Genomic DNA, 27,625 nt, shown 5'->3' on the forward strand with positions numbered 1-27,625 from the left:
CTTGAAGCTGTGCGGACCAGGTGTTGCTGTTGAATACCAGGAGCCATTCTCGAGCTGTACCACGTTGGATGTCAAGAGCCATGGGGATGGTGTCTGGCGAGAGCAATAACAAGCCTTGGAAATGGCAACAAACATAGTAGATGAAAAAGGTGCAGTGTTGGGATCTGCAAGGTCCAAGTGACTTACCAAGAGCAGGTAATTCAGAGCAGGTTCGAGCAAACAGGGGAGCCCTCTGGAGCCAAAGAAGACCATCAAGAAGACCCCCAGGCCAGATGCACCAGAGTCACAAGAGGGCCTTGGTCACCAATGATGAAGGCCCGAGGTGCAGAGGTTGAGGTGAGGAGAAAGATCTTGGTAGCAAGAGATGCTTGAGTCTGGAGCTTCTTGGAGTCCGAAGATCTCTGGTGAAGAGAGTCAACAAGCGTTGGCAACAGCAAGTTGACAGTGTGCACAGGGGTACTGCTCCAGTTGTTCGGCTGAGCGATACTGGCTTCAAACTTGCTGTGAAGACAGTGCAGGCCTCGAGGGAGTTGCAGAACCACCACCTGCTCCAGTTGTTCGGCTGAGGGATACAGGCTTCAAACTTGCTGTGAAGACAGTGCAGGCCACGAGGGAGTTGCAGAACCACCACCTGTGTTACTGAACCTTTCGGAGTCCTTAGGAGGTCAGTGACAAAAGACCTGACAGCTTTGTTGCAGTGTCTGCAGGTGCATGGACGTGACTCCTTCAATTCAAGGGAGATTCCTTCAGGTGTCGTGGATGTCCACAGGCATGTAGAAGAACCTGTATGGAGCACAGGCACAGATGATGGCGAAGGCTGGCAGGACAATGAGACCAGGAGCTGCAGGAGTCTTACCAGTTGCAGTCTCGGTTCCCAAAGCTAAGCCCATAAAAGTCGAAAGTGCCCAGACTGTTGAAGATTAAATGCTTTCAGATCAGAATCTTGTCTCACAATGAATCTATACAACCACCAACAGGTAACCACTTAAGTACCCCAAGGAAAGGGTCGGACGGGTCAGGGTTCCCAGGAGAGGCTGGACAGGGGGAGGATACTCCCATGTCCTTTGCCCAGTTTTGCACCAGAGCAGGAGTCAACAGCTCCCTGAACTGGTTCCAACTGGAGTATGCAAGGGTGGCTCAAATGTGCCCTTCAAAGCCGTCTGGTGGAGCTTGCAAGCGCCCCCACCCAGGCGCAATACAGTAAGTTCTGTCTGGGAGGTGGTCACACCTCCTTGTGACAAGAAACCTATTGTCCTCCCTTCCCCTGCTAGAGCTTAGCTCAGCAGCAGGAGGGTAGAATTGTGTCTCTGGTCGATAACAACCATAGAGGGCTGTCCGGGTCTAGAAGAGTGGTACCGGGAGCACTGAGGACTTCCCGAAGGGGCCCTACGGTGCACGGAATCAACACCGTTTAAGGTGTTGGGGTATTATTCCAACATGTTTGATACTAAACACGTCAAGGTTCATTACAGCAATTTTAGAGTTAACCATTGCGTAAAGACACATGGCCACTCTCTGTATCATAACGGCTGATGTACTTACAACCGGGGAGAATGGACTCCGTGGATTGTAGGGGTGTTCTGCTCATGCAGGGGCACCTTCACACTTATAACCAGGTACCCTGCCTTCAGGATTGAAAGGCCTGCCTTAGGGGTGACATATTGGTTTTAAGTGGAGTGACCCCAGATGTAAGAAAACTTTTATCTGTCGTAAGTGGTACTAGCACCAGCTTACACAGGTTGCAATGGCAGGCCTGTAGTTTATAATTGAGTAGTCTCTCATGAGTGGCATAATACATACATGCTTTAGCCCATGGGGGACCCCTGGTGTACCTATGGCCTGGGTACCTTGGTACCACATACTAGGGACTTACAAGGGTACACCAGTAGCCAATCTGTACCTATATACTCACCATGATCCAATTTAGGAGAGAAGCACATAGACTGAGGTCTTGATTAGCAGGATCCCAGTCAAACTTGTCAGAAAAACATAATGACACCAGCAAAAAGTAGGGGTAACCATGAAAGCAGAACCTACTTTCCGACATGCAGCAAGTGCAGTGGCACTGGGACCAAAATCTTCAGGCACCCCACTAAACACCTCATGTTGCTACATTTGATTCCTAAACAGGCAACCACAAGTGCAATTCCCTTGCAGGCAACGGGGTCATTATTTGAATGGCACAGCTGGTGCAGTAGCACTGGGCCTAAATGTTGCGAGAACTCCTAAAACACATAATATTACTATATATGACTACTAAACAGGTAGTCACAATTGCAGTTACCTTGTAGTTGAAAGGGACCTGATTTGAATGGCTCAGCCGGTGCAGTGGATCTAGGGCCAAAACCTTTAACCTCTAAACACAGATTATTGCTAAATGTTACTAATAAACAAGACAGTCAAAGTGCATTTATTTAGCAGGCAATAAATGTATGATTTGAATTGTGCAGCAGGAGCAGTAGCACCTGGACCAAAAGTTCCAGGCACCCCACAAAACACCTAATATTGCTATAGTTTACTACTAAGCAGGCCGTCACAAGTGCAGTTTCCTTGCCGACAACAGGTCATTGTTTGAATGGTGCAACAGGTGCAGAGGCACAGGGCCCAAAAGTTGTCAGAACTCCTCTAAACATCTAATATTGCTATATTTTACTACTATACAGACAGACATAGTGGCTGTTACCTAGCAGTTAAAATGGGCTTGATTTGAATTGTGCAGCAGGTGCAGTTGCACCGGGGCCAACAGCTCTAAGGACCCCACTAAACACAGAATATTGCTAGGTTTTACTACTAAACAGGCAGTTACAAATGCAGTTATTTTGCAGCCACGATTTAAATGGTGCAGTAGGTGCAGTGACAATGGGGCCCAAAGCTTTAAGAGCTCCTATAAACATAAAATTTGCAATATTTTACTACTAATCAGGCAGTCACTAGTTTGGTTACTTTACAGAACTCCTCTAAACACAATATTGCTGTTACATCAATTAATTCTTTTATTTCCCTCTTTCATTTCATTTTTCAAAATGCTGCTATTACTTAGCAACCCTATACCACTAGTAACAGTACAACATATTGCCTTTTTCGTACATAAACAAGTCATAACAATGTAACAAAGTTTCTATAACTAATATTGTATAACTACTCATCAAGCTACAACAAAAAACAGCTTATTAATCACATTGGGGGAAACCTAATGCATTTACCAATGTGTTTTTTTCCTTTTCTCTTTTCTCATGTCTTGTTTTTCTCTCACATTGTATCATCATTTGCTTACTCTTTCCTGCAAAGGCAGGCAAGGAAAAAGTGTTTATTTGTCAACAAAGGGTGGAGATGTTGGAACAATGTGCAGGCAGGCAGTGAGACCCTGCACAGGGCAGAAGGGTGGGTGACTGGAAATCGGAAATCACTTCTGGTCAGGGAGCGGGGACACTAGGCATTACTACCTACACCCACGAGGAGGGAGGAAATGCATGCGTCCACTGCGCTGAGGAAGCGGATAAAGGATTGTGTGTGTATTCACAACTCTCTGTGTGTTGTCCTTTCAGGCTGGAGTACAGGGGACAACTTTGACTTGATGAGGGGGAGGAGTTATCACCTAGGAGACTTGCACACCACAAAGCCTATGCATGAGAACACTCACAAAGTGCTGGACACTGGTCTTTTGTGTTCCCAGGCAAGCTGGGGCCAGGGAAGTGAGGCAAGAAATTCCAAATACCTCGAAGGGGGAGGAAGGGGAAAATGGAGGACATACAGAACCTTCTCATACTTCAAAGTGAGCACCAAGTATAAACATTGGAACCTCAGACCCAATTCTTCTCACAACGCTCAACAAACCAGTCTCTGTATCCGGCCTGCACTCCATCGCAGTCGACCAGAACATGTGACTTTCCCCCAGTCAGTCATCACCAGATATCCACAGTTTGTGCTTCTAGGCTCTACTTTCATTTCAATATTTAAAAATAAAATATCATATCTCTGGTTCTACTGATTGGATTTTTGTTGTTTTGGTCTCAAATAATTGAGTACATTTTGCTAAATTTTTCTAAATTGGCGTCGGATTTCTCTTGTGCAGTGTTTTCACTTTATCACCTTTTGAAGTGCTGCATAAAGAATTTACATATTGCCTCTAAATTAAGTCTGACTGCTTTTGGGCCTCGCTAACAGAGGGTTTCGCACGGGTTAATTTGGGGTTTGGTTTTCACTCTGACTGAGACCTTTATTGTGTTGTTTCATCCCCCTCAACCAGTAATCTAATATCCAGCACAGAAGAATCACAGTGAAGTGCTGAGAGATGCACAAACAATGGGGAATTAAGTAAAACAGGAAGAAAGAGACTGTTCAAGAGCCTAAAAGATCGAAACTCGCATAATACAAAATCTGAGTCGAAAAAAGAAGCGTGAGCCCTGGTCTGAACATAATAGGAGAATGAAAAAGCTCATACACGCTCAATTAAGAAGAATAGTGTCATTCTTGGATACAGACATAGAGCAAAACAGGAATAGGAACAGTTGGTAAAGGAGTGAAACCCGCTTTTGAAGCGATGTATTATCTGAGACTTCCATCTAGTGGGCAACATTTGTCACTACAACTTTGCTCTTTTTGTTAAAAAACGACTGGCCAAATGTCAATATATTTTTTTAATCAGTGCATGGTGAAAGATTTCGTGCTCTGAAAATAATTGATTTATTGATTACAAACATTATTGGACATCTTTATGAAACCGTCACCCATGACTGTGTCATAAAAAGGGAAGTCCCACGATGACCCATTTCCTTGAAAAAGCCAGTTAATGCAAAATGACTGGGTAGGAGACATATTTCTTCAATTTTAATGCAAGGTAATCTCTGGCCAGAACCAGAGGTTAACAAGCCAGTAGGTTTGTCTTGTATTTTGACTCCGGACTTGTGCATTATAAAGCCTGCTGCTGTGAAAAAGAAACAAAGCAAAAATTATTTTTGTATACAATATATACATAAGATTAAAAATTAAGGACCTTATTAATGAGCTTTTGCCGTAGGAAAGCGCTGCATGCCTCCCTGCTGCGCATTCCTATGGCAAAAGGAAGGTGCAGGAATGCGCTGTATCTATGTGATACAGCGCATTCCTGTCCTTTTCCCCTTGGCCGGCACACAATGGGCAGCTGTGCGCCAACACAGCCACCTTTGCACCATGGTGCAAGGGTTCCTGCATTGCGGGCTGATTGATTATGTGCAGGAAGGTACACCTTCCTGCACAAAATCAATCCATTCAGGCGCTTTCCTTTGTGTATGTGTGCTGCAGCACACATAGAAAAATGAAGCATGAGGAGAAAGGTTTTCAATTCTCTGCGCTGCGGTGAGGATAGGTTCTGATGCAGTCTTAGGTTTCCGATTGCTCTCAGAAATCTGGGAATGTGTCGGGTTCCTTGGGTGTTGTGTGGGAATACCCACAGCAAGACCCATGGAATGACCCTTTTCACACAGTTTTCTTCGTAAAAGGAGCACACATTTATAAGGCCATGAAAAGCCAAGTTCACGCTTGGCTTTACGTCGCCTTATAAATATGCGGTGGCACATTGCGCCACCAAAACCTCAAGAAAGTGACGTTCCGGGGGCGCAAAAGTGCTGGTTGGGCCTCATAAAGGAGGCCCTAAAAGTGTGATGATTCAGGGGCCTTTTGAGATTTAAAATAGTCCTCATGCATTATAAAGCAAACGCTCCATAGGAGGCAGAATGGCACAAACAACCAATAGGTTGCAGTGAAAGGGTCTATCCCTCTTTATAAAGCCAAAGTACATGCTATGGATATTGAAGCATTTTAGGGCAGTAGGTGTTATGTGCCCCAATATACCCCAATATAGGCCTAGGTAGCTGCACAACCTTGCTAGCCCAGCTGTCAAGGAAGACCTAAAAAATTACTTACTAGAGAAAAGCTGGAATACTTATGCAAGGGTTCTGATACCATTGCCTTCTCAAAGAGATCTTGAAACACATCGTTCCAGTTTTGAATTGTGACACTACATGTTAAAACACGTATCAAATGCCACACTCATAGGTTCCGACTGTGTTGCTTTGCAAAGTGCTCTCACTGGCAGCTGCCCTCAGTGAAGTCCAACACAAGGGGCCTGATTCACAAAGGTAAAATTACACTTTGCACAAGTTTACTATTTTTTTGCTATTCACAAGTTACCAGTTAATAGTTTTACAAATGCTGAGAATCCACAGTCGGGTGTAGAACTCTGCACATTAAAAGATAGGCCTGTTCTGTCTTTTTATGTGCAGAGATCTCCGGTATCATCTAATACATCACTTCAAAACCTCTTTTGCACTGGAAAGTACCCTAAAAGTAACAGCAAGCAGCTTGAAGCACTGCTTTGCATTACTTAGCGCCTAAGGGGAGTTACAATGCTGGTACATAGACATTCTCATGCAATCACCTATGCCTTGTGATGCAAAACCCTATCTACAAACAATAGTAGGCAGGGTTTAGCGTCCAAAGTTACCACTATTTGAAAGGAGGCGTTAAAGAGAGAAATGCTTTTATTTATTCTTTCTTTTCCGGCTGTGCCTGCGAGCTACACTGTGCAGCACACACACAAAGTAGGAAAAGCTTTAGGGCCCGATTCACAGAATGAACTTAAGACTCAATCCTAAACTTACTACTATTTTGGTATTCACAGAATGCACTTACTACTTTTGGCATTCACAGAATGAACTTACTACTTTTGTTAGTCACAGAAATTAGGATTTTGTCTTAAGTTTGTCTTAATAAAAACTTAAGACAGATTTAAGACAAAATCCTAACTTCTGTGAATGCCAAAAGTAGTAAGTGCATTCTGTGAATACCAAAATTGTAGTAAGTTTAGGATTGAGTCTTAAGTTCATTCTGTGAATCGCGCCCTTAAAGTGTGTCTAAGCATAGTATTTTGTACACCAAGGGTGCCCTTGAAGTACAAAACGTATGGTAGACTCAGGCACGCACCCCATCACTATGGCACTAAGGTGTGTACCTGGCGCTCAGCAGCTAAAATCTGCACCGGTGCTAGGGAAAGGAAAGGCGAGAGTAATGTCTCTGTAGATGCGGCGCTCTCCTGCTCCCTTCCTGTCACTCTACTCAGCGCTGCATTTTTGCTGCTGCGCTGCATTCTGATTTTTTTTAGAATGTGGACTGTCATTTTTGAATAGCAACAAATAATAAACTTACACAAAAGTGGAAGTTCACCATTGTGAATCAGGCCCAATGAATTCAGGGGGGGTCGTTTTTGTTCCAGCATTTTTGCTAGAAATCCTCCAACATCACAGGCTTCGTATTTCTTATCTCTATGAAATACCGCTGACTGGATTCAGTTTGTTGGGGTAACAAACGTTCACTCCATTATCTGGTTAATGTTTGCGAGGGAGGCGTGTCTCTTTTGCAGGGAGGTCACTTATTTGCACGTCCAGCTTCAGGCGACAGAGAGCTGCTCCAGAACGCCTGCAGCATGGCCGGTGCACTGGAGAAGCTGCTGACAAGCACTGGCTTTAAACTCGATTTATTTTGGATTTTACAGCTGTCTCTCTCCATATGCCTGGCCGGAGTTTTGATGAAAGTGGTGAAACTTTTTCTTAAAAGAAGGGAGTTGGTCAAAACGTTTGCAAGCTTCCCTGGGCCTCCAGTCCACTGGCTGTATGGAAACGCCCATGAGGTATGTCGGGGGAGATGGGGCCAATGTGTTGATCTTTAAACTTGACAGCAAAAGCTGCTGTTCATGCGGCAGCCATGCAGACTGAAATACTGCAGATTGCTACAGTAACTAATATGCAATGGAAACTCATTTTTAAATCATAACATCTGGTGGAGTGCGCAGTTCAACAATGAAGGTGGAATGCATGCAAAACAGAATAATGACAGAACTTGCTTTACTTACAGGGAACACAGCAATGAACATGTTGTTGCCAATGTTATAACTCTCGGCTCGAAGTTCTACGTAGTGTACCACTTCCACAGGAAGCAGCTATGCCCAATAAAGATGTGTGGCCCCTGTTGGACACTTGTTGCATCATGCCTGTTCACAAGCAGTTTGGGTGTCCTCTCACGTGACGTCATGGATTCTGCAGTATATTTCCACCACCACCCTTGGCCCTGGAATGAGGGGTTGTGGCAGGCAGTGGCGGCATCAGGGGCATTAAAGTGATTGGGCTGCGCAGGGAAGCAGCGTGGGATCAGCGTGGGGAAATAATTTACAAAATGCTTAGCTGCTAACTGCAGCGTCGGTGCTCTTCCGGCCTCTGGTCCTTGACTCCCGTCATCCCACTGGCTTTCCTACACCAATCCAGATGCTGGTTTCATGCTGGTATTACCCAGCATGACTGCAGCACCGTGATTCGCATGAGCACCCTAGTAAGGCGCCCACTAAGGGGCTGCAACTCTCTGCTAGCTCTCAACCTTGCTCTCCACCTGGCTGTACAGCACAGCTCAAGTGGAGAGACCGAAACGCGCATAGCAGTTTGGCTGGCCTTAGACGGCTGGCCAAATTATCATGAGCACTTTCCACTCCTCCTCCTTGCGGCAGCTATGTTGTGTCAGACTGGATGGCCCCACCCGGCCCTTGGCTCGGCTGCAGGAAGTGAGCGAGAAACATATAGCAATGATAAAGTCTGTTATTATCATTTTATTTTTCATTTTTCACTCCTGAAAAGCAGTGGAGAGATGTTCCTCTGGTAGGGCCATAGCACACTGTCAAAGAGTGCACCCTCCAAGGTGGAAAAAACTCCTGTAGCTCAAGCTGAGCAGAGTTTCTTCTCTCAGAGATGGTTTTGGGAAAGCCTCGGTGCAGAAATCCTTGCAGTTGTCACTGTCACTTGAAAAGCAAATACATGTTCTCTAGACAGCTAACTAAATAGATAAATGAATATGATGTAATCTATTATGTTCATGGGGATGTAAATGACCATAGTTAGTGCAAGCACTGGTCTTACCTCTGTCTGGGTCTTAGGGGATTCCCAAGCCAGAATGGTATCAATCTTGGGCTGTAGGGGCGCGCATGCTTCAGGCGCCCAACTTCTCAAAGGAATTCTTTGTGCAGACAGATGCTTCGGAACATGGTGTGGGGGCTGTGCTTTCACAGAAGAATGAAGATGACCTAGACCAACTGTAGCCTTCATTAGTAGGAGGTTACTTCCACAGGAGCAGAGGTGGAGTGCGACTGAGTGTGAGGCATTTGTTGTGGTCTGGGCACTGAAGAAGTTGAGACCATACTTGTTTGGGACTTACTTCCGGGTTCAGACTTACCACAGACCCCTCCGATGGTTGATGCAGATGAGGGATGAGAATCCAAAGTTGTTGAGGTGGTTCATTTTCCTACAGGGATGAATTTCACGGTGTAACACAGCCCTGGTCCAGAACACGCAAATGCTGATGGTCTGTCCAGATTTTTCCCCCTTAGTGAGAGAGCTCCCAAGAGGATGGGTAATTCTCCCCACATTTCAGCTGGAGGGGACATGTGTTAGACATGTCACCATTGGCGTGGGTCTCCCTTCCACTTATTGCTCTTGCCTCATCTGTTTTTGCTGGTCTAGATGCTTTGGGCACTTTGCCACTGATGTTCAGTGCCAAAGTGCAAGTGCTCCCTATTGTAAATTGTTGTATGGATTAGTGATTCCATGATTGGTTATTTGATTTACTTATCAATCCCTAGTACAGTGCACCATGTTTGCCCAGGGCCTGTACATCAAATGCTGCTGGTGGGCTTGTGGCACTGATTGTGCCACCCACAGCCTCAGCTTGTAAAATGTGTCTCAGGCCTGCCATTGCAGAGCCTGTGTGCAGTCTGGGTCTGCCATGTCCACTTGGCAAGTGCATCCACTTGCCAGTCCCTAAACCTTCCCTTTTTTGCATGTTAGTCACTGCAGGAGGTGGAGACAGCATTGTTGAAAGCAGACCTGGCCCAGGCAGGTGAAAGGAAATCTCCTCTCCTTACTCTAAATTCAACCCAGGTCCCATTCAGCCCAGCCCTGACTCATCAGAGTGCTGGAGCCTCAGCCCTCTCCCAGCTCCTGTCACTCACAAGCCAGACATGCAATACACAAACCTAGCAGATGCATACTGGATAGTTAGGCAAGAAAATCCTACTTTCTAAAAGTGGTATTTTCAAACAAAGAATTTTAAAATCACCCACAGTAAAAGATGCACTTTAACATTCTTAGTTCAGGTATACTAAACTTTATTTTCCTATCTTGTCCCCTGGGTCAGTTATGTTTATAAGATGGCATAATCATACTGCCATTCTGGCCTATGGGAACAGATAGCCTTTCAATAGTGAAAAACAAAACTGGCTGTAATTCACTATTAGGACATGCCACACACACCAAGGCATGTCCTACTTTTCACATACAACGCACCCTTCCCACAGGGGTACCTTGGGCCTACCTTAGGGTTGCCACCTGGCCGCTCCCAACCATGTGTCCCAAGTACACCATAGAGCCCTGCCCGATGTGGCACTTACTCGCCTTGATTGTGAGGCCTGCCCTCTGCAGTGCCTTCAACGCTTCCCAGAGGTGGAGCAGATGTTCCTCCCAAGTGGCACTAAACACTGTAATGTCATCCAGGTAGATGGCACTGAAATCCTCCATTATTAGTCTGGTTCAAATGCCTATAATTAGTGCAAGCCCTGATCTCACCTCTGTCTGGGTCTTAGGGGGTTCCCAAGCCAGAATAATATAAATCTTGGGCTGTAGGGCCGCCGCCTGGCCACTCCCAACCTGGTGTCCCAAGTACATCGCATAACCCTGCCCAATCTGGCACTTACTCGCCTTGATGGTGAGGCCTGCCCTCGGCAGCGCCTTCAACACATCCCAGAGGTGGTTCAGAGGTTCCTCCCAAGTGGCACTGAACACTGCAATGTCATCCAGGTAGGCGGCACTGTAATCCATCAGTCCAGCCAACACCTGGTTGACCATCCTCTGAAAGGTCGCAGGGGCATTCTTCATCAGCAAAGTGCATCACCTGGAATTGGTAGTGCCCATCTGGTGTGGAGAATGCTGACCTCTCTCTTGCCCCATCAATCAAGGCGATCTGCCAGTACCCAGATGTTAAGACAAACGTACTGAGGTTCCGTGTGGCCCCCAACCGATCAATGAGCTCATCAACTCTGAGGATAGGGTGTGCGTCAGTCCTAGTGACTGAATTGAGCCCTCTGTAGTCCACACAGAACCGGAGTTCTGGCGTGGCACCCGGTGCGGCAGCCTTTGGGACCAAGACCACTGAGCTGGCCCAAGGGCTGTTTGAGGACTCAATCAACCCTAGCGCTAACATCTTGCAGACCTCCTCCTTGATGCAAGCTCTGACCCTGTCAGTCACTCTGTAATACTTTTGTTTTACTGGAGGACTGTCCCCAGAGTCCATATCATGGATACACCCTTGAGGGACACCAGGGGCAGAGAGAACAGGTCAGGAAACTGTCCCAAAAGTTGGTGACAGTCATTATGCTGCTCAGGGGTCAGGGCGGTAGAGAGGCTCACTCTGTCCAGCTTGCTCCTTGGCAGACTGGAGGTCTGGAAAAGGTTCAGTCTCCTCTTCCATCCCAGCATCTGTTGTTTCGAGCATGCCCACTTCAGACCTCTCCAAGTCGGGCTTCCGGCGGTTCACATGCAGGACCCGCAAAAGGTTCCTAGGAGCCTACAAGTCCACCAAGGAAGTGACATTACTCTGCGCTCCACCACCTCAAATGGTCCGGTCCACTTATCCTGGAAAGCGCAAGGGCCATGATCCAAACTTTTGGTCCAGGCTGAAACTCGATCAGAGTGGCATTCTGATTATACCAACTATTCATCTCCTCCTGGCTGGCTTCCAGATTCACCTGAGAGAGATGTCTGAAATGCCTCGTCTGGTTTCTGAATGCAAGCATGTAGCTATGTACATACTGGGGAGGTTTACTGGGAGCTTCTCCAAGCCTTCTTTCACCAAACTTGAGGTCCTCTTACAGGGTGACCATACAATAGTTCAAAGGGGCTGAACCATAAGGACTTCTGTGGTACCTCTCTGTAAGCAAACAGAAGGCATGGCAAGAGGATGTCCCACTTACAGCTCATGGGTTCCTCAAGACCCATAATCATGCCCTTCAGGTTGAATCTCTCAACCAGCCAATTACCTTGAGGTTGGTAAGGACTGGTAAACTTATAGGTCACACCACACTCCTGCCACAGGGACTTCATATACTTAGATATGCAGTTGGTACTGCCATCTGACACCCCATCTCTGGGGAACCCCACACGGGAGAAAATCCTCATCAATGCACAACCCACCACAGGAGCTGTCAGAGTCTGGAGAGGGACGGCTTCCGGTTAACAGATGGCATGGTCCACAAGACCAGGATGAACCTGTTGCCCATGGCTGTCTAGGGATCCACAGGCCCCACAATGTCAATGCCTACCCTTTCAAAGGGGGTGCTGACCACAGGGAAAGGCTGGAGAGGAGCCTCGTGCTTCCTCCCACTCTTACCACTTGCCTGGCAAGTCTGACAGGTCCTGCAATGATTATCTGAACTCTTGCACATTTGGGGCCAATAAAAGTGGGTGACAAGCCTCTCAAAGGTCTTGTCTTGCCCCAAATGTCCTGTTAAAGCAACATCATGAGTCAGACCCAGTAGGAAGGCTCTGAAGCGCTAGGGCACCACCAGCACACAGGCTGACCCAGGCTCAGCAACCCTAGCTCACTATACAGGAGACCATTCTCTCAGTAAATCCAATGTGATCTAAACTGATCACCTGCACCCTGGTTTGCAGCCTGTTGCCGCAAACCCACAAGAGAATGGTATTTCTTATGCTCCTCACAGAACTCTTCCCTGGAGGGGCCTCCTTCCTGATGCCAATGGGTCAGCTCAGGCAGGTCCCCAGTTCAGCCACTTGTTCAGCTGTAGGCTCCATTGCATCCCCCTCAAGGTTTGCCTCCTCCTGGACCGTGGGAACTTCGGGGGCTGGTTTCCCGTGCCTACTGCCTCTTCTCACTAAGGCAGTAACATGGGCCACTCTTTCAGGCACCAGGTCCTCTTGAACACCATTACTGGCTGCCATTGAGACCTTCTCTCCACTTTAGCCCAAGGGGAGATCTCCACATCATTTCCTAGCAGACAGTCAACAGGCATGGCTGGCCTCACAGCTACTTGAAAGGTACCTGTGACCCCTCCCCCCCCACTCAAAGGGAACCTGAGACACCTTGCAGTGGTTCTCTGAAGTGTAAGCAGCAATTACAGGGTAGAATGCATCGGGGATCACCTGCTCTTCAGACACCAGCCGACAACTGACAGCTGTCACACTGGCTCCTGTGTCTCTCAGAGCTCCACCCTATGGCCATTGATGGTCATCCACTGCCTGTACTTCTTAGTGTTATCAGGCAATTGAGTCCTAGGGACCATCTCACTGTCTCTAAAGAGACTAGGGTCATCTCTGTGGGACCCCACCCACCTTGGGCACCCAACTCCTCCCCCAGGGTTATACCAGTCCTCTGCCGGGACGGTGCACCAGTGGGTGCAGTGGTAACTGGTTGGGCCCATTACGATGTCGGGAGGATTGCCCCCGCCAGGCTGGCAGTAGCCAACACCAGCCTGGCGGGGGCAATCAGCCCGACATCCACACTCGTTTCCCCCATATTAGTATGGCGGGGGAACTCGGCGGACGGAAAGACTGTCCGCCGCTTTTCTGCCCCAGTCGCCTTGCGGCCGGGCGGAAAATGAAGAATATGGTGGCGGTGTCTATCAGACACCGCCAGCCATATTAGGATGGGCAATTGTGGATGCCTTTCCGTGTCGGCAATGCCGCCACGGAAAGGCATGCGGAGAATCCCTGCAGGGGCCCGTTGCAGGCCCCCAGGGACTCCGGGGGGGGGGGGGGGGTGCACATGGGGGGTACCTATGGTACCCCCCAACAGTTCCATGCACAGCATGGCAGGCACCACGTGCATGGAAGTGCGCAGCATGCTTTCCTGCCATTGTGGCGGGCATTGCTGAGTGCACCGCCCGCCACAATGGTAGGAATGCGGGATGCGCCCGCCACAGTGGGGGGCACATCCTAATGCTGGCAACGGGACCTCCACCCTTAAGGTGGGCGGTCCCTATTACCATGAGGATGGCGGGCAGGCAAAGTCCGCCCGCCATCCTAATGGGGCCTTTAATATCTCCCCTGAAATGACCATCCTGACCACAGCTAAAACAGATTTTGGGACCCTTCTGCCCAGGCTTACCTGGCTTGACCCATGGTCTTTTGTCAGTGGGAGGCTGGGAACCCTTACCTTGGTTCCCTTGGGGATTACTTAGGGGCCCTTTTTGGAACTCCTTTTGTTTACCCTTGCCCCCCACTCTTCTGCTGGGGACCCTGCCCACCATTGGCCGAGTCTTCCACAAGACCCTTGTAGACCCTGGTACTGACCCAGCGGTCTGCCTCCTCAGCAAGCTTCCTGGGATCAGTCAGCCTACTATAAATCAGGTGCTGGCGTAGCTCTGGAAAACAACTACCGTACAAGTGTTCCCATGCAATCAAATCATAGAGCGCCTGAAAATCATTTGCCTTGCTACCCTTCGCCCAACCATCCAATGCTCTGCAAAAAAAGACACATATTCCACCTAGGTGCTAGACTCCAGCCTCTTGCAATTTCTAAATATCTGTGTATAAAGCTCTGGGGTCAACCCAAACCTGGTTACTAAGGCTTCCTTCATGGGGGCATAGGACACCTGATCCTCTTTGGGCAATGCTAGAAAGGTTTCCCTTCCTTCACCCAAGAAGGGGCCCCACAACCCCCTCCCCAATCTCTCTCAGGATTCTATGGGACATTATGGCTACCTCATAAGCCTTAAACCACTGCCCGCTTCTGGAAATCCTTAATCACATCCTTGGGAATATATACTTTTTCTTCTACAGTCACTGATGGTGTGCTGCCACCAGAGGGAGTGATCTCTAAGCTCTTCAACTTCAGCTCCAGCACACTCAATACCATCTCATGCTCTAAGAGCATCTTTTTTTCCTCCATCGCCAATCTCTTGCTTTCCAACTCCAATTTCTTATTCTCTATGTCACTCTAGCTCCCCAGTTTGAGCTTAACAAGCTCCATCTCATGCACTCTGCTTTTTTCCCTGTCCTCCAACTCTCCTGGAGACAGACCCTTTGACGGCACACTGCTGCCCTCCGTGGTAGGCACTCCCCCGCCCAGTTAGGTCAACTAACCCATCCTGCTGCCCTTCTAAATTCTCCCCCTCTAACGTAGGATCCTCGGTCGGCTCACTGGCATGACTTCCTTCCAACCAGGCCCTCAGCGCCTTTGGAACTCTTCCTTCCTTGTGAGGCCTCTTGTGGAGATTTAACATTTTTTGCAGATGGATTTAAGTTGTGACACAGTGTAGGTATCAACCCACTCTTCTTCAAATTCAATATCAACAGATGCAATGGATCCTTGTTTGCTCATTTTGAAAATTGGCAGTACTCAAAATGCAAACAATTCCAAGGAAGAATTCAACCAAACTGTCTGTGGTTGCGTAATGGTCTGCAATCACTAGTAGTGTACACCAATCACTATATGTACATCACAAATGCAAGTCCAAATCCTCACCGCTGACCACCAATGTTAGAAAAGGGGGTCTCTAGTTGGCAATGGTTTGCACCTTTGTCCAAATAGGGACTCTTGCTTCTAGTCAGGGAAAGGGGGATAGACTCCTAAAATAACCCCTGCTCACCCCCTTGCTACCTTGGCACAAGCAGACAGGCTTATCTCAGAGGCAGTGTGTAAAGCATTAGTGAACACATACAGTAACACAGTGAAAACACTACAAATGGACACCACGCCAGTTTAGAAAAATAAGTAATCTTTATCTAAACAAGACCAAACGGCAAAAATCCATAATGCAGTATCAAAAACAAGGTTCTTAAATGGTAGAAATAGTTCAGTTCAATGCAAGTTATAAATGCAACACTTTTACAACATAGTACCTTAGATGCTTCACACAAAACAAACAAAAGAGTCGCAGGGAAGGCAAAGCGTGAGTTCCTTCCTTCGGGGAAGGCAGCGCACCTGTTCCTTACAGCAGCGCAGAGAAGGCAATGTGACAGTTCCTTACCGGAGAGGAGGAGATGGCAAGTGGGTGCACTTGCCAAGTCGACATGGCAGTTCCAGACTGCACACAGGCTCTGCAATGGCAGGCCTGGGCCACATTTTACAAGCTGCTTCTGTGGGTGGCACAATCAGTGCCACAAGCCCACCAGCAGCATTTTATTTGCTAGCCCTGGACACACATGGTGCACTGTACTAGGGACTGATAAGTAAATCAAATAACCAATCATGGAATCACTAATCTATACAACAATTTACAATAGGGAGCACTTGCACTTTGGCACTGAACAGCAGTGGCAAAGTGCCCACTGCATCTAGACCAGCAAGAACAGATGAGGCAACAGTAGAAAGTGGAAGGGAGACCCACGCTAATGGTGCCAAGTGTAACACTTTCACTTTTTTGGTCCTTGGAATTCAATTGAGAGTTTTTCTGGATCCTTCATCTTTTTTTCTTACTTCTATCCGTTCTTGTCTCTCGATTCAATTTTTTTTCCTCACCCCTCAGAGTTTCTGTGCCCACAATGCTGTGGACAGACCCCGCTCGGCAGACTCCAGAGACAGCCATCCAGATATCACTCTTTTGCGCAATGAATGGGTCGAGCCGGACTCGAGGCACCCTGCGATCGGGGCAGTGCATCATCAGTGCAGAGAGTAGGAAGTGCAGAGAGGATGGGAGGGGTGATGGGTGAGTCTTGGCCGAGAAGGTAAGTGGTAATATTGGTGAAAACTGGGTGAATCTATGTTAGATTTTAAATTATTAGCTTTTTTTCTTAGAAATATTTCTAAACGCAGGTCTTATGCACTTTCCATACTCTATATTAAAAAGGCCAATTAAGTTTTAACAAAAATCTTAGGGCCCGATTCACAGAATGAACTTAAGACTCAATCCTACACTTACTACTATTTTGGTATTCACAGAATGAATTTACTACTTTTGGTATTCACAGAAGTTAGGATTTTGTCTTAAATTTGTCTTAAAACAGACTTAAGACTGATTTAAGACAAAATCCTAACTTCTGTGAATACCAAAAGTAGTAAATTCGTTCTGTGAATGCCAAAATAGTAGTAAGTTTAGGATTGAGTCTTAAGTTCATTCTGTGAATCGGGCCCTACAACTTTAACGTCAGTGAATGAAATAACCGCAGGACATATCATGTTATCAGGTGCTCAATGATATTTCACCCTCTGTGGTTCTCTATGGGAGACACTTCTCCCCCATGCTGAGGATTCCAAGATCCACAGTGATTGGCTGGAAAAATCTTTTCATCATCATTCTCCGCCGTACATATGGTGCTCACAGTTTTGTTCTGTGAGGGGCGTAAACTGCTTTTACTTTCCGAATTACAACAGCATTAAATTTACCTATATTTCACAAATTGCGAGGTTACAATTTCTGGCGGTCAGCAGCCAGGACCCGGTACCTCTTGGAGCCAACCACATTGTCTCGGCTGGCAGGTCATCTCTCCTCCTTTCACGGTCAAATTATTCTAGGGGTTGATTTTACCTTCATGCTATCTATTAAATTTGATGCAACCACAATATCATAATGGCTTTTTTTTAATAAGCACCTAGTCCTATGCATGTCTAAGTCTCATGCATAGCAAATCATAATTACTCAATTTAATGACATATGGAAGGATGGATAGTCTAGTATTTCTTTTTGGAATTCAACCTTAAGACCCCCATAGTCCCCATTTTATCAGAAACGAGCGTTCAGGTCAAGTAGCCATCCTAATGGCTTATAAATAGACATCATACAATTTGGGAGTTGGTATCCATATACTCTGAACCTGGCATGATAAATATCTGCTTGAGATAATAGGGAATCCAGATGGTTCAGCTAATTTTCTGGATATTATGCAACAACTTTGAGACTGGGTGTTTTTTAGGGATGTATGACGTTACAACGCATACCATTACAACTACCTACCATTACAAAGCGACCATTACAACGCATACCATTACAACGCATAGCGCTTAGAGGTGCTGGATAGTGGTAAGTATAATTTACTATTCCAACTCCAGTCCCCGTGGACACTAGGGAAGGTGTTGGATAGTAAATTAAACTTATTCCCTATCCTAGAGCGCCCCCCAGCGCAATGCGTTGTAATGGTATGCGTTGTAAAAGTTGCGTTGTAATGGTAGGTAGTTGTAAAAGTTGCGTTGTAACAGGTGTATACCGTTTTTTAGCTTCCCTGGCCCACCCATGCACTGCACGGTTTCTCGGAACCTGTTTCTCTTTTCATTCTTCAGTGGTTTTGGAAAAAGGTTTGTCTGTCATTCCTCGTTGGTAACTTATGAGAGGGTCATTGGATGAGTTTATTGATTTTATAGGCATGCGTAGAAAACTTAAGAACATTTATTTCAGACTTTTTGTCAGCAGTATGGGGCTTGCAGATATTTCAGTAGTTTGACAAGCACTAAACACCACAACCAGGGCCAGCTTTCCCCATTGCAGGCTGGCTTGAAGAAAATGAAGCAGGAGGAGTTTAGGGATATTTTATAGCTATGGGCACACCAAATCTTGAATTTAGTAACTAAAGGCAAGGCAGGCACTAAGGAAAATTTACGCACAACAATAATTGGCCAATTCCCAGACAGAGGATATAAAAAGCAAGGAAGAAGAAAAGCAAGTTGCAGGATTCTTGCAAGGGCAGCCCGAGAAAAAGTTTTCTTGAATTCAGAACCAGTCAATAGAGCCCTCTCTTGATTTTCCTTAGAATGAATTTGCTGAAACTATTCACAATCTCTCCTAACTGTAAAACAGAAGGAGAAGACAGGCTTGTTTCTGAGATCTACCACACCTTCACAGACTTGCTAAATTCTGGACTCATATATTATATTTTAATTCTTAAGGGAGTCCGAAATGTGCCTTTCTTCAGAGCAGACTTTCTTGTAGCCAAATAAATGTGGAAACAAGCCAGGATTCTATGGTCTGATCACTTTAAATAAACCAAGGATTAGATTTTGGCAAACACTGGCTTGATTATGTGAGTTGCATCTCTGACTCAAGCAGATGAGTGCAAGTAGGTATTGTGATCCTAATCCCATCATCTTGAAAAGACAAATTAATAATGCTCCACACTGAAGATGCTCACTGTGGTTTTTTTTATCAGATGCAGGTATGTCGGGCTACCTCGTGAGCTGGGTTTTCTGATTTTGAGGTTACTCAAACCTCACAGGGCAAGCAGAGATCTCAGTCATGGTGATGGTCCTCCCCAGAGGAGTGGAGGAAATTGCTTTCCATGACCTGTTGGGCTGGTGGGCTACTTCCCACATTTGTGCGCCTTCACTTTACATCCATACATTAATTTGAGTGGAATTAAAGAGCCTTAAAGAGTGAGGTAGTTGAGAAAATATGTCTACATAAAAATATAAGTTAGTAAATTAATATAAAGATTGATTAAGCCATTGATACAGTTCTTCAATATTTGACTGTTAATTCCATTGCTGAAGATTGTCTTGCATTTTCTTGATTTTAGCTTTTCTTCAATTCACTTTCATCATATCTGTTTTCAGTTTCGGCAAGATGGAAAAGAGCTCGACAAACTTGTTTCTTGGACAAAGCAATATCCATATGCCTTCCCTGTTTGGTTCGGAAATTTCACACCGTTTCTATTTATTAGCCACCCAGACTACGCCAAGGCTGTGTTCGGCAGAGGAGGTAGGTAGTTGTGCACAATCTAAACATTTTACAAGATTTTGCCAAAACTGGAAGAATAATAAGCATGTAGTTCGTTGCATAACAAATATTCATGAAACGCAGATTGCATGCATATTTTAAACAGGGACGTTATGCAGGGCCCTACCCTGCGGTGGAGGGATGAGTGGGCACAGGTAATGGATAGGCCCCTCATCCAGTCATCCAGTGTCCGTGCGAGCTGACAAAATAAGGCCCAGTGGCTGCTGCCGCCTGGGCACGGTCTGCCCTGTGGGATGTTGGCTGGGTGGAGAGAATAAAGCAACACAATTGTAATATATACAAAGTGAAATAGAGAAGTACCACCAGAGAAAGACAGAGAGGGCATTGAAGAAAGAGAGGAGGAGGGTGTGAAATGCAGATTATAAAAATAATGGTAAATGTGAAACAGCACACAGAAAGTAAGAGAGTAGAAAGAGGAGAAATAATTTGAGCGAGGTCATAAGGAGAAAGGTGAGGAGAGATAGAGAGAGACAAAGAGAGAGAGAGAAGCAAACTATGAAACGCATTGTAAGTAACGAAGAGAAAGTTGAGGAAAAGAGCTGAATATGAGAGCGACAGGAGGGAAAAGAAACAACTCAGGGCCATATTATCTAGAAAGGGCGATACATTGTTGCCGCTTTTATCTGCAGGAAACTGCTGCTAAAGTGGCGATAATGGGCTTGGGAATATGCCCTTCTGGTGTTAACCTGGGCTTCTATGGGAATTCACAAGGGCATATTATCAAGCCCATTATCGCCGCTTTAGCAGCAGTTTCCTGCCGCTAAAAGCGGCAACAATATATCGCCCTTTCTTGATAATATGGCCCTCAATCTGTTGACATACACACTTCCTACACTCAGTGGCATAGAAATACCTGTTGACACCCAGCTTTTGCCTGTCCTTGGGCCACATGTAAGAGCGGGCTGGGGCGGTGGGGGTGCTGGCTATCCTTGCTCCGCCGCCTCACGACAGGCTGCAGGTAAAAGGGGAGGGGGAGGGTGCTGTCAATCCATGCTATGGCTCCCCACGACGGCTGCAGGTAGGAGCGGGGGGCAGAATCATTGCCTGCAACACTCCCCTTGCTATCTATGCCTCTGCCTACAACTTGGCTGAACGCTCTTTTACTAAATCGCTCACAAAGTCACTGTTCTTATCCATTGGCTTTATCCACATTTTATGTACCCTAATCCCTTGGCAATTTGCCTTGCCTCTTCAAGCGTGGGATCCTTGATCAACAGTTTCTCCTTAATTCTTTTATTATTTGTGCATCCTACAATTTGGTCCTGTATGAAGTTTTCAAACTGGCATGTTAAAGACAGACTCCTTAATGCTGTCACATAAAATGCAGAATCTTATACTGACCTTTGCACTCGGGGAAAAAACCTATGTCACTCCAATACACTGTTTACTTTTGCTATAAAATGCACAGCTAACATTTGTAAGGACATTTTGTAAAGATTGTTGGGTTGTCCATCTCCCATCCGCAAAGAGATCTCAGGAAGGTCTTCATACATCCTCGTCCATTGACACCAGGTTGGTGGATTAAAATTGCATGTCTTCTTACCGGACCATATTTGTCGGCACCAATTACCAACATGCAAGTGACAAACAACTTTTTCCACTGTTTCCATGGTATCGACGGTGGCAAGAAACATTGGTGGCGGAGCTAAACCTCGATGAGTCATCTCAACAAATAATCATACAAATAAACAATACATTGGTATAGTTCCAACCTGTTGGGGAAATATAAAAGGTTAGTGAACATAAAAAACTAAAATAACTGACCAAAATAACTAATTACCATAACAAATTAACATAATCAACCAAAACACGCATGAGTGTGATAGACTCTTGTATGGATGTTTGTCGTGTAAGTTTTCTTGATACATTCATATATTGGATATTTGTCTTGCATAAGTTCCCTTTTCCAAAATGGTGTGTTGTGTCAAGGTACTTTCCTCAAATGTCTGAGTTTAATACAGAGACACTCTCCCTGCTCTCCACCATTGAATACTCAGTAGTTGCTAAGATACATTCCTTGCTATAGAATCAGAGATGGCACCATTGCCTCCTAAAGACCTTCATAGCAATGGAATGCAGACTGAGAAACTTGGCTTTGTGAAGAAGTGCCATTGTATGCCTCATTACAAGGAACGTTTGTGTTTACTCGCCATCATTGCAAAAGGTTTCCCAGTCTGCATTCCTTTGCTATCAATCCCGACACATTCCTTTATTTTGTGCAGTGTAGTTACGCCTCACAGGACACAGAGATCTAATCTACGCGCGCATTCCCTCTTCTCACCTTTTCTTCTGTACACACTAATTACACCGCATTCACAGTTCTACACGCTGCAATGGTTTATACCTCAAATTCTTCACACTTGAGAAGCCGCAGGGACAGTTCATCTTTACACTCGTTGGCACAATAGCTCCATTAAGTCCACACATTTCTTTAATGAATGTCTACACGGAACAAGTGCTCCCAATGCTGTTAGCTTGTTACAGTCACCATCTCAGTGTCTATATCCACACGTTATTAGTTCTTCTCGTGAATGCCAGACAGTTGAGTTGGTAGTTACTATCTTTATCCTGGGGTGGAGGCACTCCAAAGTCTGCCCCCCCCTGCACAGACCCCTACTCGTCGCCAGTTATGTAAAGATCCACCATGAAATAAGTAGTTACAATCCAAGTTCATTTTCCATTAAGTTACCTCCAGCTTCACTGTTACAGTTTCTCTTCTCAACCCCCTTCTTCGTAAGAACGCATTCGGATCACCTGTTCTAAGTTCTGCATTACATGGAATAGCATTCTCTTAAGAGAGAGAGGGGTCCTTAAATCACAGCTAATGAAACTGCAGCTTAGGTCAGCGCTCAGAAGCCACCAGAAGGCTCTATGTCAAACAGTGTGATTAACAGTGCAGAGCCTGGTGGAAGGGCCCGCCCTGTTATCACACTCAGGTGCTGAGCACAAGTGGCCCGGTAAGTGTACTTTATCACACCGAATAAAACAGGACAGCCCGGGGCTCGGACTGTACCTGTTGCGATAAATAGAGCCTATTCCAAGTTTTCACCGGTGTCATATGGATCGTGGTGCTTACCGCACCGAAATCCCACTATCAATAACTACGGGGCTTCCCCTCCACCACTAAATAAATTCCAGGAGGTTTGGCCTGCCAAAATTGAACAGGAGGTGCAGACTTAATGGTACACATTCATTTGCCCCGTATGAGAATTTCCGCGCAGCTCGTAATTCTGTGTCTTGTGCAAAGAGGGGTTTGCAAGGCTCACAATTTTCCAGCAAAGCCATAAACAAGGCCTGCGTGTAACTTGTGGTTTGCCATGAGGTGGACATTGTGATTGGCTATGAGAGCAAAGGGAAGCAGTGAGCCAGGAAGGAAACATGAGAAACATAGAAGTAAGCAAAGGAAATGCTGAATAATAAATGTTGATATCCATCAGTCTCTGAATGCATAGACAGGTACATGCCGTGGTCCAATTTAGTCATTAGTAGGAGGCATTGTTTTTTATGGTATTAAATTATATGTCAAATTAGTGCAAGGTCCTGTTGCATATAAGGGCCTTAAGGCTGCAGCATGATTCACATGAATGGACACTGGTCCGTTACATCAAATGTACAGTAAAAAGAGAAGTCTATGAATAGAAGCTGGAATTGAGAGCTAAGCCGGGTCTGGTGCCTCAGTGTCATGTGTTCGACCTCATGGTCACAGTTTCAAATCCTAGCGGCTCCACTCAGCCTTTCATCCATCTCAAGTCGATGAAATGAGTACCACGGTAAAGGTGGGCTTTCAAATGCACATGTTAAGTTCTGATGTCTGTATTGCCTGGTAGACTCTCCAGGCTTGTGGTAACTGCAGCCATATTTCAGTTAAGCACTGAAGTAAAAAAGTGATGGCTGAGATGCTTCAATTAGTCTCAGGCATTAGTAATTACTCGGGGTGCCTCCCAGTCCATCGGAGGATTGCTCGCCTTGTACCTCAGACTCGACCCAGCTATATGTTAGTAATAGCTTCAGATCATAGATGGAAAGGAAGAGAGAGTGCAAACTCAGCATTAAAGAGCCTTTCCACAGGCGTGTGTCAACTAAAATGACCCAATGCTCCCTGGACGGTGCTCGCATGAACGGTTCCTTTGGGCCTGGGCGGACGGCAGGGCCCCAGGGAGAGATTAAAGGCCAATGGCAGTTCTGTGCCAGGCCCCACGGGTTATTCTGCAAACCACCCGAAGAAACATTGAGTTCCTGGTGGTCAAAGGGCAACTGGACTAGCCAGCTCTTCTTAGGACCTGTACTGTGGACAGGCAGCCATATGTGTTGTGTTGGGCAGTGGGGCAGCGCCAACACAGAGGTGGGTAATCTGGGGGGCTGAGGCACTTTAATTAAGTACAGGAGACAGAGTGTGTATTGCTTCAGGGGCTTGCCTCCGTCACCAGAAGGGCGTACGTCTGATTGCACCCAACTTTTATTTAACTGAGGTCACCTGACCTCTACGTCACATACGTGCCTGTTGCATCACAGGCACCATACAACATTCCTCCCCAACAAACACCAAAACAATATTAGACTGAAACAACAGCACCGGACCAATTGTCACACTATGCATTTCCGGCTTAGGAGCATTCAGTCAATATCAAATAAAGAACAGTCCTACGTTAGCTAGTCCTTCAATCGGCATGACGGTTCAGGATTTCTCCGCAGGGGATACTGGGACAGTCCCCAGCTTAGATACTCAGCACTTTCCGCTTCTGACACAGACTCACAGCTACCAGTCTCAGATTGATCAGTAGGACCTTCCAGCCCCGCACTGGCCCACCACGCTCCTCCAGGGAAGCCAGCTCCGTCACTACGTCTTGATCTTCTCTGACCCCCAATGGGGCACCATAATCAGCTTTAGGCGGACCTTGGGACGACGCTGTCACCTCCGTGTGATACTTCTTGAAGTGCAACACATTTCGGGCTACCGTTTCTCTACCACGGGTCGCAATGATCCGGGTACCTTTGACACTGACTACAGTCTAAGGCATCTTTTCATAAGGCAGCTGAAACTTGCCAGTGCAAAGCGATTCTTAAGTAGCACCAAGTCTCCTTTTTCGAGCTGGCGATGCTTGGCCTTTCTCCGTTTCCGTTGACTGGCTTGGGTGTAGGCCTCCCGACGTCGGGCATCAATCCGGGGATCATCAGAGGTTTTCGGCTGCCATTGCGGGTGAGGCGGAATGGAGTCCATGACCACCCGGCCCATGAACAGATGAGCAGGTGTGACACCCGTGGTGGTATGGGGCGTCTGACGGTAGCTCCTAAGAAAAGTGAAAATAGCCAGTTCTATGGACTGTCTCTTGTCATGAGCAATTCGAATTACTTTATTTAGAGTCCTCATAAATCTCTCCACTTCACCATTGGCTCGGGGCCATCTGGGAATGATTCAGCGGTGACGAATGCCAAGATTGTTGAGGCAGGTGGCCAGTTCCTGCCCCTGGAAAGGAGGCCCACTATCTGTTCGCAACTCCTGGATGAGGCCATGGGCATTTATGATTTTTTCAATCTTCAGTATTACCTCAGAGGCACTAGGAGAGGTTATGATTTCAACTTCAGGATATTTTGAATGTTCATCAATGGCCACGAACATGTGACGAACATCCGGCAGACTTCCAAAGTCCAGACTAACACAGGACCACGGAGACCTCGGACGAGGTTCCGCGACGACTGGGGCAGGACGTGGCATTTCTCCGGTCACTTGACATGACGAGCAAGAACGTACTGTAGCCTCCACTAGTTCGTCCATCAGTGGGAACCACACTTTGGTTCGGAGACGGGATTTAGTCTTTACCATGCCTTGATGCCCTATGTGGGGAAGCTGATCGCACCTATCGGTTAAGGATGTGGGGATCACCAGCCGATGTCCCGTTAGTAAACACCCCGTAGTGTCTTCGGTAAGCTCGTCTCCGACGTGGTATAAGCTCTCCATGATCCCCTGGGCAGGTATGGTCAATAGCTTCCACTCCTCTTTAGCCTTGTGCCAATTGCCACTCCGGAGAGCCGCCTTGACTCTTTGCAGTCAGTCATCCTTGGAAGTTGCCTCCACTAGATCAGCCATGTATAGGGGGAGTGGGCATGAACGGGCCACAACACACCTGACATACTCTTCAGTGTCGGCCGCTTCGTCCATTTCCTGTGCTGTTGCTGCCCTGGGGTGGGTAGTACGCAGGATTGCGGGTCCTGGCTGATATTCTACCTTGCAGTTATAATTTTGAAGTTGCAGCATCCACTTCTCAATCCTGTGAGGTGGTTTGGTAGAGGTGCCAGAAAACAGGGCCACTAAGGGTTCATGGTCTGGCGTCACTATAAATGGCTTGCCATAAACATACAAGTGAAAGTGACGACACCCCAATGAATGGCAATGGCTTCCTTCTCGATTTGAGAGTATCTCTGTTCAGTTTCCATAAGGGACCGACTCGCAAAGGTCACAGCGGCCCAGTCATCTTCCTGACGCTGTCTTTGTAGCAGTACAGCTCCTAAGCCCAGAGGCCCCGCATCCACCGCTATCTGGGTCATCTTCCCCGGGTCAAAGAAGGCGAGCGTTGTGGCCTCTGAGAGCGTGTTCTTGATTTCCTTGAAAGCCTTGGCTTGGTCCAGACCCCACTTCCAAGGGACCGAGTCCTTGGTAAGTTCATGCAGCAGTACTGTCAGAGTGGTCAAGTCCTGAATGAACCTGCTGCAATAGTTCACCATACCGAGGAAGCTACAGACTTCAGTCACACTGGCAGGAGCGGCTGCGTCTTTGATGTCTCTGACCTTTTCTGGGTCTGGGTTGACTCCTTCCATGGAGAAAGTGTATCCAAAGAATTGTATTTTTTTCTTCAGAAATTCGCACTTTACCCAGTGCAGGGTAAGTCCAGCATCCCGCAGCCGACGAAGCACTGTGAGGTGAGAATTGTGTTCTGGAAGCGATTTTGCATGGACCATGATGTCGTTGCTGACATTGATTACACCTGGGATGTCCATGATCAGCTCGTGTATAATGTTCTGAAACTCCTCCGCCGCACTGGACACCCCGAAACTCAATAGTGTATAGCAGCGAAGCCCCACGTGCGTTGACAAGGTGGTAATGTTTCGGGAGGCTTCATCTAGCACCAACTGATGCTATCCGGATCGAAGATCAAGCTTAGAAAACCAGCAGGCTCCGGCCATTTCCCCGATGAGATCATCTATAGTTGGGGTGATATGTCCTTCCCGTTTGTAGCATTGGGTAGTCGCATGTCTACACAGATCCTCATTGCGCCCGGCTGCTTGGGCTTCCGAGTGACAACGATGGGAGAAACCCAGGGTGTGGGCCCTGTCACCCTCTCAATAATTCCAGCTGCCTCCAGCTTCTTGAGTTCCTCCTCTACCTGGGGTCGCAGATGAAAGGCTATCCTCTGGTGCCGTAGAGCTACTGGCTGGACCATTGGGTCGATGTGTAGATGGATTTCTTTACCTTTGAATCTTCCGATTCCCTCGAAGACTTCAGAGAATTCATCTAGCAAGCGTTGAATCGACTTGTGATGCACGCTGAATGCAAATGTTACCAAGCCCAGATTCCCCGCAAGACGGCACCCTAGCAGCATACCATGGCCATCTTCAGTTACGTAGACGGTGGTGATCGAGTCGTCTCCATGAGAGTTGGATGTTTTGAAACAACCTTTTACTCTCAGGGGTGTGTCTTGGCCATACGTGAACACTGTTATTGCTGACGGACACAACTGGGGCCCTGGATCCATGGTTCGGTGGAGAGTTGCAGCCATGATGTTGATGGTGGCCCCGGTGTCCACTACAGCCAATATGTCCTGGGACCCTACCCGAATGTTGCACTGCGGTAACTGTCTGTTTCCCGGGTGGTGGTAC

At 46.8% G+C, this 27,625-nt stretch overlaps 1 protein-coding gene across 1 annotated transcript in view; it reads left to right on the forward strand.

Annotated features, from left to right (window-relative positions):
- Positions 1-7,409: 7,409 nt before the first annotated feature.
- Positions 7,410-27,625, forward strand: part of LOC147747129 (cytochrome P450 4B1-like) — a 155,805-nt gene continuing 135,589 nt past the window's right edge. Inside the window, exons 1-2 of the mRNA XM_086952387.1 lie at positions 7,410-7,663; positions 19,570-19,714. Of these exons, the coding sequence (XP_086808513.1) occupies positions 7,460-7,663; positions 19,570-19,714 (349 nt within the window). The 5' untranslated portion in view covers positions 7,410-7,459. The remainder of the gene's footprint in view (positions 7,664-19,569; positions 19,715-27,625) is intronic.

The sequence above is a fragment of the Lissotriton vulgaris genome, chromosome 1_1 (genome assembly GCF_964263255.1).
Source record: "Lissotriton vulgaris chromosome 1_1, aLisVul1.2, whole genome shotgun sequence".
Taxonomy (NCBI): domain Eukaryota; kingdom Metazoa; phylum Chordata; class Amphibia; order Caudata; family Salamandridae; genus Lissotriton; species Lissotriton vulgaris.